The 18,304-nt window shown below is 38.3% G+C and overlaps 2 protein-coding genes across 8 annotated transcripts in view; both read right to left on the bottom strand.

The window, feature by feature from the left end:
- The window catches only part of LOC119783997 (clathrin heavy chain 1), a 33,073-nt gene extending 28,772 nt beyond the window's left edge, over positions 1-4,301 (bottom strand). For all 5 annotated transcript variants that reach the window (XM_038285789.1, XM_038285791.1, XM_038285790.1 and 2 more), the window contains exon 1: positions 3,932-4,301. In XM_038285789.1, coding sequence (XP_038141717.1) covers positions 3,932-3,973 — 42 coding nt within the window. In that variant the 5' untranslated portion in view covers positions 3,974-4,301. The remainder of the gene's footprint in view (positions 1-3,931) is intronic.
- A 1,968-nt stretch (positions 4,302-6,269) lies between these two features.
- The window catches only part of vaspb (vasodilator stimulated phosphoprotein b), a 43,547-nt gene continuing 31,512 nt past the window's right edge, over positions 6,270-18,304 (bottom strand). The window contains exons 3-14 of one of the 3 annotated variants that reach the window (XM_038285837.1): positions 17,565-17,745; positions 15,954-16,020; positions 14,280-14,362; positions 13,592-13,848; positions 11,897-12,030; positions 11,686-11,737; positions 11,545-11,572; positions 11,385-11,424; positions 11,100-11,156; positions 10,161-10,230; positions 9,695-9,752; positions 6,270-7,390 (exon numbers count right to left, since the gene is read on the bottom strand). In XM_038285837.1, the coding sequence (XP_038141765.1) occupies positions 7,356-7,390; positions 9,695-9,752; positions 10,161-10,230; positions 11,100-11,156; positions 11,385-11,424; positions 11,545-11,572; positions 11,686-11,737; positions 11,897-12,030; positions 13,592-13,848; positions 14,280-14,362; positions 15,954-16,020; positions 17,565-17,745 (1,062 nt within the window). In that variant the 3' untranslated portion in view covers positions 6,270-7,355. The remainder of the gene's footprint in view (positions 7,391-9,694; positions 9,753-10,160; positions 10,231-11,099; positions 11,157-11,384; positions 11,425-11,544; positions 11,573-11,685; positions 11,738-11,896; positions 12,031-13,591; positions 13,849-14,279; positions 14,363-15,953; positions 16,021-17,564; positions 17,746-18,304) is intronic. The other 2 variants (XM_038285839.1, XM_038285840.1) reach the window with 2 other exon arrangements.

Here is an 18,304-nt window from a genome sequence, read left to right as displayed (position 1 = left end):
TTTAAAGACATTTCAAATAGTGGAAAAAATTGCAGGGGGCAAAAAAAAAAAAAAAAAAAGTCTAATCAACCAAAATTTTCGCGACCCCCATGGAGTACCTCCAAGGACCCCCTAGGGGTTGAAGACCCCTGGCTTAAAGGATGCATTATTTTAGGAGAATAACTGCATTTAGGAAAACTCAACCAGAAAAAATTAAATAAAATGCACTGATGTCGGAAATCTTAATTTTAAACACTAGGATGCAATAGTTTACAAACATTTCTGGGTACCTGTAAATTCAACTCAGTAGTTCTTAGGGGTGTAAATCACACCCATCATGGCAATTCGATTCAGTATCAATTTCCTGACCAAATGATTCGAATGTTTTCGATAGTCAAGAATGGATCACCTTATTTTTCTTGCGCCATGTCTGCCTTGCCGACTGTTTATGCAAGTGTGTGTGTGTGTGCAAGCGGAAAGAGGGGAGTGGCTAAAGGAAGCGAGGTAGAAGGGCAAAATAGGTTTAGCGCCACCGCAGCACGGAAGTCAGAATTACATCCAGGAGCAAAATTAGACCGGAGGAAAAAAAACAAAAAAACAAATGAATCGATACTCTTGCGTACGTGCCGATGCATCGGATCGTTGGCTGGTGGATCGATGCATCGATACAAAACGATTATCATTTACACCACTAGTAGTTATGAAGTCAAATTTGTTTTTATTTTGGTTTCGGCATAAAAACTAAATCTCGTGTTTAGGTCTGTTATGCTTCAAGATCAGAGTTTGCAGCAGAGTTAACTCCTAAAAACTGGGGTTTTCAGGCTAAATATCTTTTCATGAATAATTTAAAGCAATTCATCACTAATTGTTCTTTATCATGAAATCAAATATGGACTTTGAATATTAAGTTAGAAAGTGCATGTAACAGGTAACTGCATGCATGTAAAAAAAAAGGAATTAATTATGCAAAATGACTGATTTATGAATATTTTACTTTTTAGTTAAGTTTAACGGCATTTATGAAAAATAAAACCCTTACCTGCGTTTATAAGGTGCAAAACAAAAGTGCCTTTATTCACAGTATAATGAACAGAGTTATTACAGGTGCTGGTCATAAAATTAGAATATCATGAAAAAGTAGATTGATTTCAGTAATTCCATTTAAAAAGTGAAACTTGTATATTATATTCATACATTACATACAAACTCATATATTTCAGATGTTTATTTTGTTTAATTTTGATGATTACAAATGACAACAAATGAAAATCTCAAATTCATCATATCAGAAAATTAGAATATTACTGAAGACCAATAAAAACAAAGGATTTATAGAAATGTTGGCCAACTGAAAAGTATGAACATGAAAAGTATGAGCATGTACAGCACTCAGTATTTAGTTGGGCCTCCTTTGGCCTGTATTACTGCAGCAATGCGGCGTGGCATGGAGTCGATCAGTCTGTGGCACTGCTCAGGTGTTATGATAGCCCAGGTTGCTCTAATAGTGGCTTTTAGCTCTTCTGAATTGTTGGGTCTGGTGTATTGCATCTTCTTCTTCACAATACCCCATAGATTTTCTATGGGGTATTGTGGAGAGTTTGCTGGCCAATTAAGAACAGGGATACCATGGTCCTTCAACCAGGTACTGGTAGCTTTGGCACTGTGTGCAGGTGCCAAGTCCTGTTGGAAAATGAAATCTGCATCTCCAAAAAGTTGGTCAGCTGCAGGAAGCATGAAGTGCTCTAAAACTTCCTGGTATGTGGCTGCGTTGACCCTGGACCTCAGAAAACACAATGGACCAACACCAGCAGATGACATGGCACCCCAAACCATCACTGACTGTGGAAACTTTACACTGGACTTCAAGCAACGTGGATGAAGTGCCTCTCTTCTTTTCCTCCAGACTCTGGGACCTTGATTTCCAAAGGAAATGCAAAATTTACTTTCATCAGAGAACATGACTTTGGACCACTCACCAGCAGTCCAGTCCTGTTTCTCTTTAGCCCAGGCAAGACGCTTCTGACGCTGTCTGTGGTTCAAGAGTGGCTTGACACAAGGAATGCGACAGCAGAAACCCATGTCTTTCATACGTCTGTGTGTGGTGGTTCTTGAAGCACTCACTCCAGCTGCAGTCCACTCTTTGTGAATCTCCCCCACATTTTTGAATGGGTTTTGTTTCACAATCCTCTCCAGGGTGCGGTTATCTCTCTTGCTTGTACACTTTTTTCGACCACATCTTTTCCTTCCCTTCGCCTCTCTATTAATGTGCTTGGACACTGAGCTCTGTGAACAGCCAGCCTCTTTAGCGATGACCTTTTGTGTCTTGCCCTCCTTGTGCAAGGTGTCGATGGTCGTCTTTTGGACAACTGTCAAGTCAGCAGTCTTCCCCATGATTGTGTAGCCTATAGAACTAGACTGAAAGACCATTTAAAGGCTTTTGCAGGTGGTTTGAGTTTATTAGCTGATTAGAGTGTGGCACCAGGGGCCATCAATTTTGAACCTTTTCACAATATTCTAATTTTCTGATATGATGAATTTGAGATTTTCATTTGTTGTCATTTGTAATCATCAAAATTAAACAAAATAAACATCTGAAATATATGAGTTTGTATGTAATGTATGAATATAATATACAAGTTTCACTTTTTAAATGGAATTACTGAAATCAATCTACTTTTTCATGATATTCTAATTTTATGACCAGCACCTGTATATGAAAAAAAAAAACATATCAATATTAAAACTGAGCCACATTGCATAGAGTTCTGGCCTGTAAGACTTACATTTATCTTAGTTTCAGAATTTCATTTAAACGTTAATTTTACTCCAATTAGAGTTGATTTTTTTTGTCAAATTTGTTTGAATATAACTCAGAAGATTAAGACCAACTCTTTGGTGAAACTAACGCTGGTGAGTTGAATTGGATTAAACAACTGTTGAATTAACATCAAAAGAAAAAAAAAATAATAATAAAAAAAATAAAAAAAGAGAAACTGCATGTAACAAATTCCCCAATACTTCAGCCATAAACACCACCAGATAACATGAGAACCTGTCCAAAACAAAAGAACATGATGTACCAAATTAACACCACAAATCAAGGATAAGAACGTAAATAAAAGGTCGGTTTAACCCAAAAGGTGTAGCGATACCACACAACTGTAATCACAGACACTTTCAGTGAAGGCGCTCTTATGCAAATCCAATAATCCAGCAGAGCCGGAAGCTGGGAAGTGATTGAATTTTACTGCACTGGGCTTTAAAAAAATCTGAATGAATGTAAAAATCCGATGACACGTTGACGGAGTAGCTGTTTCCACATCAAAGACCGAAAAGTGGGCAAAAATGAATAAAACGTGCAATATAAATGGTTTGTCGTGACACAACGTTCAGTGTGTGACGTTAAATGCCGCTAGGTCCTGTCAAACTGCAGCTGATCGTGCTTCTCTTCTACAAAGGGCCCGCGCGAGACTCTGACAACCAGGCGGAATTTGAACAGTTTTTCTAAATTACACTGCGTGAGAAAAAATATTAAATGAATTGAATAAATAAAATGAATAAAAATAAAATAAATAAATGAACGGCCTTTACGATTAAACCACTCAGCATCTCTTATGGACCGTTAACTCTAACGGTTTAAGCTCGGCTGCAATAGCTTGGAAGCTCAACTAATTAAGCTACGCATACGGACACCATTACGGGGGAAAAAATGAATGTTTGCTAACAACCGTAGATTAAAAATGGGACATGAAATGTTTATGGTAGAAAGAAGTTCACGGGCATAAGTGAGATGAATGAAGGATGCTTTGGCTAGACGGGGGAGGGGAGGTCATTCATTCGCTGCGGGTATTGACGTTAGCCTGGCTAGCTAACTGTCATATGGATTCATGCACAGAAACATAAATAACGAAAACATGTTGGATTACACAGCTATAAAGGGGTCATCGCATACCTGCAGGTGCTCCTGGAAGCGGATAGGCAGGATTTGAGCCATGCTGGATTCTTGAGCTTCTCCGGAGTCCTGAAATCCTAGCCGTGAAGCTAGCTAGGCAGTTAGCACCGCGCTAGCAACGACCTCTTCACTCAGAGTGTAGGTCGGAGCCAGTCAGTGAAAACGGCTACACGGCGGGAAACAAAAATCAGTATGGCGTGGTTTTAGTTGTGTTTCCGAAATATGATACTGGTGAAGATGTTGGATTTATCTCCCCTTTGTGTATGTTTTCTGCACAGCATCGATGGGCAGCTGCAGCTACGGCTGATCTCCTCTCTGAAATCTGCAATGGCGGCGGAAGCGGCTGAGTGTTCCCTCTCCGGAAGCATCCAGGGAGCTCTGGAAGGACACTGGCTCTTCTGCCCCTGTCTTTTCAAATTTACTCTAGTTCTCTTAACTTATTTATTGTAAAACCTTATTGTGCTTCAGTAATAAATGAGTTTATATATAATATAAATATAAATATTTGCAAATGCATCTCAGGTCAGGGTATTTTTAAAATACTAAAGATGTTTTAGTATAATGCAGCAGTCAAGAGTTAAAATTTACATTCATGCATTTAACAAATTCTGCACATTTATATATATTTTTTGTTTTCCTCGTTCTAATTCTTGCTAAGGATCAGTGCATAAAGAAAGAACAGGTTCTTTAATGAATGGTTTCCTCAGGTAGCCTCTTTCTTCAACAAAATACACACCTTCCCTATAAATTGTTTCTACAAAAAAAAAAAAACTTAAGCTGCAGCTTGTGAGACAAAATAAGAACTAAATTATTATTATAGGTATTTGTTTTACGATGGTTTTAATCCACTTTGAGATTAACATTACTCTTTAGTGCCGAAACAATCAAGTTCAGCGTGATTAATTGATTAAAGAAAGTCAACTAATTTAATAATTGATTATCATTAATTGGAATATAGGGACTCTAAAACATGCCTTTAGCCGACAGAGCAACCCACTTAGAGCAGTAATTATAAAAATATTGTAAAAAAAAAAAAAAATGTAAATGCTTTTGCATTTAAGATTAAAAGTACCTTTTTCATCTGTCAATAATGCTCTTTGCAGAACTCCACATGTGGAAAAGTTTTAGTTTCTCCTGGTTTTTAAAGGCACCTTTGGCTATCCAATTATTAATCGAAAACATAATCGACAGATTAATCGATTTGCAAATTAAGCAGTTACAGCCCTCTTTCTCTTAGAATGCATTTTTAATTTTCATTTTGCTTTTATAAGGACGAATTTGCCTGAAATGAATGGTATTTCTACTAAAACAAATTTACATTGATTAGGGGTGGATTATATGGCATTAATATGTGATAATATTTTGCGGTATTATTGTGATAAAATTGATAAAAAAAAAAAAAAAAACACTCTTCATTAAGTCCTTGATGTCATTCCTAGGTGGCTTTATAACAAAATCCACGCCACAGCAACCAGAGCCCATTAGCAATCATCACTGCTCTTAAAAAATATGCAGATTTAAAATACGCAATATCAGAGCACCAGTTAAATTAAATGACATTTATATTATAAATCACCCTATAGTACGGAAGAGGATTAGGGCAAAGGAAAAAAAAAAGTTAACTGATTTTTAAATATTTCAGTTTAATATGGGAAAAAAGTTTCTGACTTTAATCTCAGAATTTTGGATCCTAATGTAGACGTGCACCATGAAGGAAGAGATATTGGAGCTCTCTGCATGACTGACAAAGATGTTAGTTTTTGGAAGGGCCAGTAACATATTGGTGGAAAATGAAGGAATTAGGCTATTTTTTTATGTAATGGAGGAGCTTAATGAAAGTGCAGAAGGTGATTAAAACCAGAGAGCTAGTTAAGTCTCTAAAACAGACATGGCTATGGCTTGATGCTGACATGTTTGTTAGCTCTCAGAATTCTGACAAAAAAGTCAGAATTCTTACTTTTTTTCCTCATATTGTACTGAAATAAATCTTAAAAATCAGTTTGCTTTTTAAAATTTTTCATTGGCCCTAATCCTCTTCCATACTATAGTGAACACATTTAATTATATTATTCAAGTTTGACAATTGCTTATCGCATTTTTTAACAGATTAGTCCGAGTCATGAATCCATTCTTGTGTTGTGAGAGTCCGAAGCTAAAAACTTTGACAAATGAAGCTCTAAAGCAGACAGTTACGTAAAAGAACAGACCTCTTTGAAACTCAAGCTAAATCATTATTTTCATTCAACCTTAACTTAAATGTATTTGGTATGGCCATTAGTAAATGTTTAATTTCCAACTAAAATTTAGTGGGTGGGAAAAAAAAGACAACACATTGTGATGCATTTTAAGAAGCAGCTGTATTTGACTATAAAGGAATTTCTTGTCCAGTGTCTCAAAGCTGTTTTCTTTATATTTCAGTGTAAAAAGCTATGAGAAAAAAAAGAAGAAAAACCCCAAAAATAATTCATATGAAAAAATTTGAAAAAGGAAAAAGAAATCCCCACTCACCAGTCATTAATTAAAATAGAAACACCATTTCATTTTTCTAACATTCCCCCTCAAAACAAATATATATATTTCCTTATATATAGATATATATATTTATAGATTTATTCTCAAGGCAGTTGGTCACGGCGAAATTCATTGACATCATTATGGCCATTTTTCATGTTTCAAAAAAAAAAAACATCTTCATAATGAAAGAAAAACAACTGGTGGAAGCACAGTATACAGTAGAACCATTGCGATGGCCGACAGACAGCGTATCCTTTTTGAGTGAGAAAGAATATTCCATCAAGGCAGTGTGGTGCACAGACACACCTCAGGAACAAGTGCAATGCAAAGAAAAATAAAGTTCTCACAAAGGATAAAACTACAACATACTCCTCGCACATAACTCGTCCAATAGATTCCCTTTTGCACGCCTCCTCTTCCTTTTAGCATCTCTTTGTTGCAGCAGGGAAGGCTTCGGAGTTGTGTCCTTCCTGGAAGTTCAATGTCTTGGAGGAGATGAAAGAGTTTGATTTCCCAGATCAGTCTTCAAATTTTGCCAATTCAACTTTAACTACTTTGAAAAAAAAAAAGGATCCACTAGTAAAGACAAATTAAATTAAAACTTTCCCTGAATACTGAAGAGTGCCTTATCAGTAATAATGGATCTGACAGCATGTGGGAGTGGACACAAGTAGCATCGTTCCAAGAGCTGGGTTGTGGCGTGTGGAAGTCCCTGGGTTATATTTGACAGGAAATGAATATGGCTGTTGTACAAATAGGCAAGAATGCTTTCTTGTGTTTAAGATTTATAGAGAAAAAGAGAAAATGTGTAGGATAAATCCCTGGGCTATGGGAGAGAGGTTGGTGGAAGATGCAATTTGGCCTCCACTGTGCATCACACCCCTCTGTTAAACCTGACAACTCAGCAGAACTATGTGCTTCTCTTTTGAAGTTCCTGAACAAAGGCTATAAAACAAAAAGGAAACAAACAGCAAAATAAATAAATACAATCATACTTAACACTTCAAACATTTTTCTTGTCATATTTCAAACCCAAACCCAGAAGTAGGGAAGTAACTAGTTTTACACATTTGATAAATTAATGAAAGAAAAAGCTGCAAATGTCACAGAAATAACTTTAATGTGACAAAAGAATAAATTAAAAATCAGTCAGATATTGCTTTTCAAACATGCGTCAATATAATGATTTTTAAAAATAAACTCAACTAAGGAATATTCTGTGTTAAACCTAATATTTTCAATTTTATCTTAAATCTCACTTATCTTTCCATCTGTTTAAATCGCCTGTCCTCGTGATCAAATTTGTACTAAACAAGCATTTCTGTTGTGGCCAAGACAAAAATCCTTCTTAGGGCCATAAATGGCCCCAGGACACACTTTGGACACCCCAGTACTAAACTGACAAGGAAAGCATTGATCTGGAAGCATGAAGAATGCCCTGGTGACTCTCAAGAGCTGCAGAAATCCACAGCTCATGTGGGAGAATCCAACAAGACACATGATGCACTGCACCAATCTGACTTTTACGATACAGTGGCATATAGCCACAACACATACCATTTGTATTTTACTAAAGGGCATTTAGAAAACAGAGTACATATGTGGAATATGTGTCTTTGGTCCTGTATGATGCAAACTCCTTTGTAGAGAGAGAACCAACATCGCCCATCACCCTGAACTCTGAATAAGTACACTTTTCCTCAGCATGGACAGTGTTGTTGGTGAAAGCTTGTAGATAAAGCTAAATACTGCGTCCTGTTAAAATAAAAGCCTTTTGAGGCTACAAAAGTCTTCAGTAGAGGAAGATATTAATCTTCAAGTGAGACAAAGAGCCTAAATCCAATCAGAGCCAACAAGCATGATGAAGGCATGTGAGATCACCTCCCTAATGAGACCCAGGCAGGCCAAGCCTGAAAGAGTAATGCAAGTCAATTCCCCATTGGACTCAACACCTGCAGGAGGAGCCATGAGGGGCCAGGATCAGGCTCACCTCCACACATAGCCTGGGCTCTGGAACCCCATGAGAGAGGCTGAACTCTCTTCTACACTGGAGTGTCCTGCGGGGAGAGAGGCCAAGGGTGGAGTGGGTCTGGTTATCTCCCCCTATCTCATCAGTCAAGCATTGGAGTCTAACCCGGTGGACATAGGGGTCCCATCCATTCACCTTTAGATTAAGGGGAGGTTTCACCGTGTGGCCATTTGACCAAGTATGCAGTCAAGGAGTACAGTCAGGAGTCCAGGAGTACAGAGTTGGGAGCCCTTTACTAAGGGCGATCAGGAGTTTGGACCTGTTCCCGGTGAATGATGGACTCTGATAGTACTGTCCTCTGTAACCAATCCTGTTCCTCATGGACAGCCAAGGGCCAGAGGGGTGTGGTTTGTAGACCAGAGGGTTTTGTCTCTTTTTGCAGAAGACATAGTTCTGCTGGCTACCTCTTGCCAAAACCTACAGCATGGACTGAAAAGGTGTGAAGCAGCTGGGATAAGAATCAGCTCTTCCAAGTCTGAGGACATGGTTCTTGACTGGAAAAAAGGGCTTGTCCCCTTCAGATTGGAAGAGGACTCCTGCATGATGTGAAAGAGTTTTTGGGGGTCCTGTTCACAAGTGAGGTGAGAATGGAGCTGGAGATCTATAGATGGGCCGGTGCAGCTGCTGCTATATTGAGGATGCTGCATCGACCCGTTGTGAGAAGAGCTGAGAGAAAAGGTAATTTCCCGGTCAGTCCAGGTTCCTATCTTCATCTATGATCATGAAGAACGAGATCTCAGATACAAGAAGCAGGAATGAGCTTTCACCACAGGGTGGCTGCACCCCATCTCCCTTAAAGATAGGGTGAGGAGCTCTGTCATCTGGGAGAGGCTTGGTGTAGAGCTGCTTCCCCCCACATCAAGAGGAGTCAGTTGAGGTGGCTCGGACATCTGTATCGGTTGCCCCTGGATGCCTCACTTAGGAGGTGTTCATGTTACGACCTACTAGGTGCTCTTCTGACTTCCCCCAGCAGAGCTAGATGTGTTTGGGGGGAGAGAGAAGTCTGGGAAGCTCTACTTTGATGGCAGCTGAGGCAACCCGGTCCCGGATAAATGAGCAAAGAGTATGAATACTTTCCCCTCAGCTAAAAAAAATTATGATTTTTGTTGGTTCATAACATAAAATATATTCACGTTCCATATTTTCCTGAAACAATATGTAGAAAAAGTCCTGGGGAAACGACTTTGTCTGCATGCTAATAAAGACTTAAGTTATCTTACCGCCAATAATTTCCTCCTTGACTTTTTGTAATTCTTTCCGCACCTCCTCCAAGATCTCCTGTAATTCAAGAAACACATCAATGGTGACACAGTAAAGGTTCAGAGACTAAACCTTTCTTAAATTGCATTTAAGAAAATTCCAAACACAGAGTGAAATGTCCAAAATTCTCATGCAGTGTTTGAGTAAAGACTTTTTATGGTTCCCTGTGAATTTACAGCAAATATTCATACATTGGTAAGGAAGGAAGGACAATGGCATACAGTAGAATTGATGGACACCCTGAACGATGGACAGTTGGACGGAAACTACAGGTATGGTCAGAGAAAGCATGTATAGATGAAGGGACAGTGAGATAGACAGAACACTGAATGTGGGAAAAAGTCAAAATTCCTATATTTCTAACCAACACTTATCCATGTAATAACAGTAATATTTTCTAACTTCCTACAGAGTCAGAGAGGTTACCTGTTTAAGTTTCTCTAAATCAGAATCATCAGCTCCACCTGCATCATTATTATTGCTTGCACTCTTAGTCCTGTAAGACAGCAAGAAGCAGAAACCTCTCAGTGTTTAACAGCTGCATTTAAAAAAATGCCCATTCATTGTTGGAGTAAAAAACTAGAAGTTTGCATCTTGGTACAACAAGGATAAATAGATGGAACAAGATCCGGTGAGGGTTAGTGTATCATTAAGGAGAGTTCTTAATTATCACTTTATTAACAGAGTAAGCATTGTCAAGGTTTTTTCCTTCAACTAACGTTGCATCTGTTTTCACCCCACTGATGAATTAGTTTATAACATCCCTTTTCACAACAGGTATAGCAGTGAATCTTATAGGAAATCGTTTTTATCAGCTCTGCTAATCCAGAGTTGCATTTTAACCAAATATTTTTTTTCAAGCAAAGTAAAATTGGAGTGTTATTTTTACATTTTGCTCAAATAATCTTAAATGCAGAAGGAAACAATTTTCCACAGCATGATGCAATGAGAACCTTTCTAACAGCTGGAGCTTTTTAAAATGCCACTTTTTTTTTTTACTTGATCCTGCTTGAAAAAAAATAAACAAGGCGACATTATCTCTTCAAAACTTTGCTTTATCCCATCAGATAAAACTCCAATAAATACATCAAAGGAAGGCATGGTTTTGTGAGGGGATAATAATTATGATAACACCCAATCCTGTTTCCATCTCATTTGATTTGCTGAGATGATATAATAAGATTGAATAAGATGGAAACTATGATGACTACATGCATGCTGTGCTCTGTTCCATTAGATGGTGCTATCAACTACACAAGACGGCCTACACAGTGTGTAGGCCGCAGCAGTCCTGCTCTGCCGTCAGAGGAAAAGGGGAGGCAGGAGGTGAGCGGAGGAGTTGAGGAAGGGAAGCAGCATGTGTACCTTGGAGGTTGAGACAATGGGGAAGTGGTTTCCATGCTCTTGGGGATGGAGTTATTCCTGTTAGTGAAACACATACATACACACTGTGCATCTTAGAATGATAATGAATGACTTCTGGACACACACACATACACACACACACACCTGATACACTCTTGGTATCAGGTGAAGAAACAAGTAGACGTGGAACCAGTGACAAACTGACACATAAACAGACTGGTACTGATGACTAGTTTGAGGTGACTTCAAATATGACACCCGTGAGCTAAATAATTCCAGGATTACCTAGTCATGGAGGCTTTCTCCCAAGGTCTTCTCAGTGTATCTAAAAGAGAGGAGAGAGAGAAAAAAAAAGAAAAACGTTGGTTTGAGCTTTGCTAAACTGTTACTTAATATTGGACAGAAAGTAGGCGGCATGCTATGAATAAAACGGCTGGGTTCTCACCACTTTGACCTTGAGGTTCTGACTCATCCTGTGGAGAAAAGACAGGAACTTCACTAAACAATGAATCACAATCCATCTTCTACAGGGCTTCATATCATTTAAAATTGTGTTGGTTATTCAGGAATAACCCAGCAGACTTACATTATCTTGTGTCTTTGGAGGTGGCTTCTCTCCTGTATCTGCAGCTTTTCTCCTGATAGAAAAAGAAAATTCTTGTTCAAAACATGCAGCCGGTTAACAAAAACCTCTGAATATTCTGTGCTGTGATTTTATATCCAACATGGGCAGCAGGACAGGAGTTTACAATTGAAACCATTGTGAAAATTAGATTTTAAACATAATCCCAACCCACCTGCGGGCCAGAATGGCGCTCATTTCTCCCATCAAACCCCCTCCTCCTCCCCCACCTCCTCCCCCTATGGAGGAATTGCTGCTGCGGTTAGGCTCTGCTCTGGCTGATGGAGCTGCAGAACCACCATCCTCCTGCTGAGGGCAGCAAACAACAAAAACATCCTCTTGAACAGTTCTTCAGAATGACTGGAATACAGCTGAAACCAGGTATTCCCATTAAGTATTTGAAAGAAAAAAAAAAAAAACCTCTGACATGAAATCAAACTGAATGTTTTAGTTTGAGTAAAATCTCAAATTACTGCTTGTGATATGACATTTTGGGCTCTAAATTTTTTCATTAAATGTGTTATTGCATGTCTGTGTATTATATTTACACTATGATAATAAATTACCTGTGATTAATAAAGATGTTTGATTCTTGATTGTTTTCAGGAATTGTTTTACTTTCTTCTAGTTAAGAAAATTCAGATAAGGTTTCTTAAATCAGGATGATGTACTTAAATGGATGTAAATCTCAATGTGTTTAAATAACTCCAACATAGTGGGCTGTATGGCCATAGCATATCATTTAGCGAAGTGCTACAAACTAAGAAGAGAAAAGAACCACATGACACTACTAAGTATTTGCTGGCAAGACACTGCAGTGCCCAAATAAAGTAGCATGCACTCTCTAAATGCAATGTAAAAAGGTCAGATTAGGCCCTTGTAAAATGCACTTTCATAGAAAAAATCTTATTTTTTAGAAAGTATGTTTTTAATGAGCATTATTACACTTTAGGGGAGAGAAAAAGGAGGGAGTTTGTAATAAGATGGTCTAAGCTGTAAAGCAGGAGCATAGTGATTGGTTGTGAGGGTGTATGCTGTAGGATGGACTGGATCATTTTGTGGAAGTATTAAAGAAAACTCTCAAGACATCAGCTAAAAGTTAGCTAACTAAATCAGTTACTAAGTTTGTTATAAAGTTGCTAAAGGTCTCCATTTTCGCCTTTAACTCCAAACCAACAGGAAACATGACAGGTGTGCAAAAAAGGTGTTCTGTAAATCTGATTTAGTTATTGTTGGCTCTGTCAGTGGGAAAGGATGCTTTATTCCAACAAACTATGAGAAGGGATAGCATAAATAAAGGCAATTCTACCAAATACTATGGAAACGTATGAACACTTCTGAACCTAAAGAATAAGAAGAATTTTCAGATGGCTGCTACTTGTGTCAACAGTGATTGAAATGTCTTTTTCTGTTTGTTTTTTTCTTATTTAACGCTCAGTCGCACAAACACTGATTTCTCTCATTTATAAGACGAGATGTTTAATCTCTGTTTATATACAAGGACTAGCTTGTAGAGCTGTGTTACTGTTCATCATATCCAGACAATTAACACAAAAGTCCTTGTTTTTTGTGATTTTCAGTTGGGAAAGTGGAAAACTTTCACCTCAGCGACATCAGACTTCTCACCATTTTTGATTTCTGAGGTAAATGAAATGCAGGATTAATGTCCGGCAAAGAGAAAATATTTAAATTAAAATTTAAATATTGTGTGTGTGTCACCATCTGGTTAACACTGTAATATGGTCATTGTAGTCATGGTAACTTTAACATAAACATCAAGGCAGGTTGCTGTAGAAATTTCATTCATAGAATTAAAAAAAATTCCAAAAATAATAAAATAGGATACAGTAGGATATCATCTGGCACCAACCTTGGACACCTTGCGGAGTTTAGCGCCTGCAAGGGCAGCTGCCAAGCCTCCAGCCCCCCCTAAACCACCGCCGCCACCATCATCTCCACCTCCACCTGCAGCAGGCAGTGGTGGTGCTGGTGGTGCTGGTGGTCCTGTAGGAGGTGGTCCTGGAGGAGGAGGGATGCCTGCAGCAGGGGGAGGCCCAGGGGGTGGCGGAGGAGCAGGGGGAGGAGCTGGACCTCCAGGAGCCATTGGTGGAGCTGCAGGGACATGGGCTGATGAGAAGAAAGAGAGATCATTAATAACGGTTTAATAACTTTTCTTAACAAACACAATCTACTAAAAAATGTTACGTTTCCAACACAGGAAAGCAGTCAAAGAATAAAGATGGAAATACGTTTCCACACCTGCAGGCTATGAATGCAATAAAAGCTAAAAGTAAATTTTTGTTCCACTTCAATCAAAAGGAGAAGTAAAACAAATGGAAAGGTAAAAACTGAAAAAAGCTAGAAAATATGTGAAAATTAATCAAGACATTTCAAACAGAGAAAAATCACACTCTCCGAGTGTGTTTGTCTCAGATAAAAAAAAAAAAATCATGGATTTAAATGGCTTTTACTGTAACCTGGCTCTGAATGAGGAAAATTATATTCTTGTATAAAGCTGAGCTGAGAGTTAAATGCAATCAGACCAGGTGTTTCCTGACCTGCAGCAGCTTGTCGTTCTCTTTCCTGTCGCTCTCTCTCCAGTCGCTCTCGTTCCTGCTGTTCAATCCTCTGCTGCTCCAACCTATCAACACACACCTTTGGTAAAATGCAGGTCGTTTTCCACAGAATGAAAGTTGCCATTAATGCTATAAAACCTACTATTAAGTTCCTTCAAAATAGTATCCTTTATTAATATTGATCTGGAATTATTGAGGACAATTCAGGTTAACAGGCCAAAATGATATTAGCATGCACAATTTTCCCGCATGGAACTTGTAATATAAATACTGCATCATAGCATCCCTTTTAATTGTAGAATAGAAGCTATATATTGAAACAATAATTGTCATTTAAATATTGTGGGCATCTAGTTTTAATGTTCTGATGCACACAATTAGCTAAACAGATGCTTCAAAGTTTAATTTTAGCTTCATCTGACCACAGCACATTCTTAAAACTGTCAAAACCCAATGGTCCCATTACTTTTGATTTATAAACAGGCAGCAATACACTTTCTTTAAACATCACAAAAGCCAAATGCAACATGAAAATTAAATTACATGGGGTTATGATTCCTTCACAAAACTGGATATTTAAATAAAGAGAAGTTGAGTCATCTTTCATTAGTGTGTTAGTCTTACTTCTGATTGTTGCACAAGCCTGTATAACATCGCCTCTGGCTAGAAATTACACTTTAACATCAGAGGAAAAGCACCAGTGGGTCTCTGGTTGTTTTATAGGATATTACAAAAGAGTGAAATGTAAATTTGGTAACCTAATTAACCTACAGCAAAAACAAATGCTCAGCTGGGCTAAGTGGCCTGATTCTGATTACCAAACATCTGCTGCTCTGCACCCCAGCTGCATGCAGAAAAGAATGCACACAGCGCCTGCAAATAGCTGTAATGCAGAGAACGCACACATGCTGTCAGGGGAGATGTGACTTAAAGCTGTATAAGTCCTGTTAAAAGAAACTTCATCATTCTAACAAACAAATTTTATTAATGTTTAGAATGATGACCATCTATTAAAATCCTACACCTGCATCGCTCTTGGAGGTTTTAAAAAGCTCACTAAGCCAGCACATGGAGCAGCTCCTAATTTGACAGACACTCCCTGTGGTCACTGTGCATCTTTCAGGCTGAACGAGATTAGAAGGTTTCTTCTAATCTCGGTTTCTCTACAGACATGCATGAAGCCACCTCAACAGGTTCCTCCTCATGTGCTAGATGAGACGGGCTTGCTATCTGCGTGACCTTTAACCTGACTCAAGAGTTGATTGAGGGTTTAGCAGTGTCTGCTTAATGCCGGCAAATCCTCCACATATGTCTGTGTGTAAAACTGTGCCAACGGGACAGCTGCAAAGCCAAGCCAGCTTGACTATAAACCCAGAGAGTGTTTTTTTTTTTTTTTGTTCCTCTGGTGGGGAAAGCGATTGAAACAACTAGAGTAGAAAGCAACCTTCTGGGAAACGAGCTGATAATATAATTTGTTCCACATAGTCCTGCTGCTTATCTTTAGCAAAGAAACAAGTTTAGCATTATTCTGACTGTCACAAGCTGATATATTTTATCTTTAAGGGAGCAAACAGACATGCTGTAGGTAGCACAGCTAAAATACAAGTGTATTTGTTAAATAGGAAGGGAATGGATTCAGAGGAAGACTGAAGATACCTTCGCTGCTGTTCGAGCTCTTCGGGAGAAGGTCCATTTGACACTGGGCGGGGGAGGGTTGCATAACCTGCAAAAGCATTAAACTATTTTAGAAAACTGTTTTCATAGGAGTCATAAATTGGCTTTATTGCACATCAATAATCCTGTCATCCCATCTGCTTTTCTATCTGTAAACACTTTTTGCTGCAGTGTGCAAAGTCTAAACAGCCACAAATAGGTGAAGCAGAACAATAATGCTTTTACAACAACTTTATTTTTAGTAGGGATATTTTCATATATGATAATAAATGAGGTGTGGGAGAGTGCACATCAAGTCAACCCTACTTTAAACTAAAATACACTCAGAGTGAGCAAAGTTCTCTGAAAGACGAAACAAACGTTATAATTAGAATGGGGGGGTGGGCGCTGAATGTTGAAAAAACTGTAAATCAGTCTTATGTTTACATTTGATCACCATGTTTACATTCTGTCACTGCTGCACTTTAAGAAATGGAAATGTCTTGAGAGCTGTACTGAACGTAATTTCATTTTTTTTTTACACCCTGTGTGTACAAAATGATCATAAAGTGTGTATTAGTCCAATTGTGACACAACAACATGGACATGGCCAAAGCATAAGAGTCTTCATTTCTTCTTTTTTTTTTCAAAAAACGAATTATCTTTAATACCGTCATATTTTTATCTACAAGTTTAAGTCAGAGGTACTTTCTTGGAAGTTTATTCATAGTCTCCCTTAACCACTTGACAAATGCATGAGCAGAAACCAAATGCTTTATATATAGAACTCTGATCAGTGGGGTGGAGGTCATGACATCTATGCATAATTTACAGACATTAAATTAGGTCTCTGAACATGCTACAACCTTTTGTCATACCTAACTGTTTAATTTACATTTAACTCATGTGACACTGCTGCTCAACTGATTCAGTTGAATAGACAATCTAGAGTTGTAGCTATTAACTAATTTATCATAGATTAATCTGTCAGTTTTTTTTTTGATTATTTAAAGTTGCCTAAAAAGATACTTTCCTCCCTGTAATTAATTTACCTAATCAAACAGGTCAACTTAAAAGAAATGTATTGTATATGGCTAAAATGGCTAATTAAAAACTAAATCCAAAGGGAATCGTTTTCCACCTTGCATGTAAAATACAGACATTATGAATAGTTTATGCTCATTCATTGCTCTAAGTTGGTTAATCTTTCGGTAGGCGGTGTGTTTTAGAGTCTGCTTACTCTGAATAATGACTCAGTTAACCGACAGTTCGGACAGATGACCACTACTTTTCGCTTCCCCGCACGGTGCCTTCGCCGTCTTTGTTATTTGTTGCCACTGTCACAACAAATCCCATTATGCTTTGCAAGGAGAGCTCTTGCAAAGTAAGCTGGGATATATCTGCTTGTCTAGTCACCGTGGATGTTCACTACTTTTCAAAATTTTGAGTCCACTAAATAGTGCCATATAAAGTGATTAGGGCGGACGTTCGGACACAAGCATTATTTCATTTCTGAATAATCAGATAAAAAAGAACTGACACATCTGTTCTGTCGGCATCTGTAGAATGATGTATTCTGGCCATGAAAAACAATTTGAGGGAGAAGTGATTTACCTGCGTCTGCCATTGAGTTGAGGACCTCCAGAGCATGAGCCATGCCATTGGCAAATAGGTTAGCATCTTCTTTGCTGCCAAAGTTGAGCCCCCACACTTGTCTGGCATCTCGCCACTGATGAAAATTGGGTGTGGCTTGGTTGTATTTGAGCCCTCTTACGATTGGACAGTTTATAACCACCTGGTGATGAGACATAAACTGTGATTAATAACCTAAAAGCAGAATTAAAGCTTTTAGTGTAAAGCATAGATAGTTTTTGTTAAAGAAATATAAACAGTTAAGTGAACTTTTGACAATGTCCCTTTATTGTCTGCCGTTTATCACTGCTCAAGTAACACCCTTTAAAAACACTGAGATATTTTATGGCTTATATTCAACGTCCAAAATACATAAAAACCCGGTAGCATCTGGGAGCTACATCCTTTAAAAAGAAACTTGATGAAATCATCCCTGTTAACACCTAACATGATGGCCTGTTTTTTATTTCTATTTTTTTAAACAGATACTTCTGGGTTATATTGCACTCAGCAGGTGGCACGAAGCCCGTTAGTGTGGAAAAGAAAAAGCTCTGCACTCAGAGTGTTGCTTGAATGTGCTGACAGGACATTTTAGTATTTGTTTAAAAGCTGCTGAATTCCAGTGAGCAGAGGGGAGGACAGGATACCCCGTCGGAGGGAACATCATAGGCGGCAGCATACACAGAATAACAAAGGCCAGCAAGGTCAGCCCCCACCGCAGA

The sequence above is a fragment of the Cyprinodon tularosa genome, unplaced genomic scaffold, assembly GCF_016077235.1.
Source record: "Cyprinodon tularosa strain WSP-4 unplaced genomic scaffold, ASM1607723v1 ctg215, whole genome shotgun sequence".
Classification (NCBI taxonomy): Eukaryota; Metazoa; Chordata; class Actinopteri; order Cyprinodontiformes; family Cyprinodontidae; genus Cyprinodon; species Cyprinodon tularosa.
This window is presented reverse-complemented; position numbering and strand designations above follow the sequence as displayed.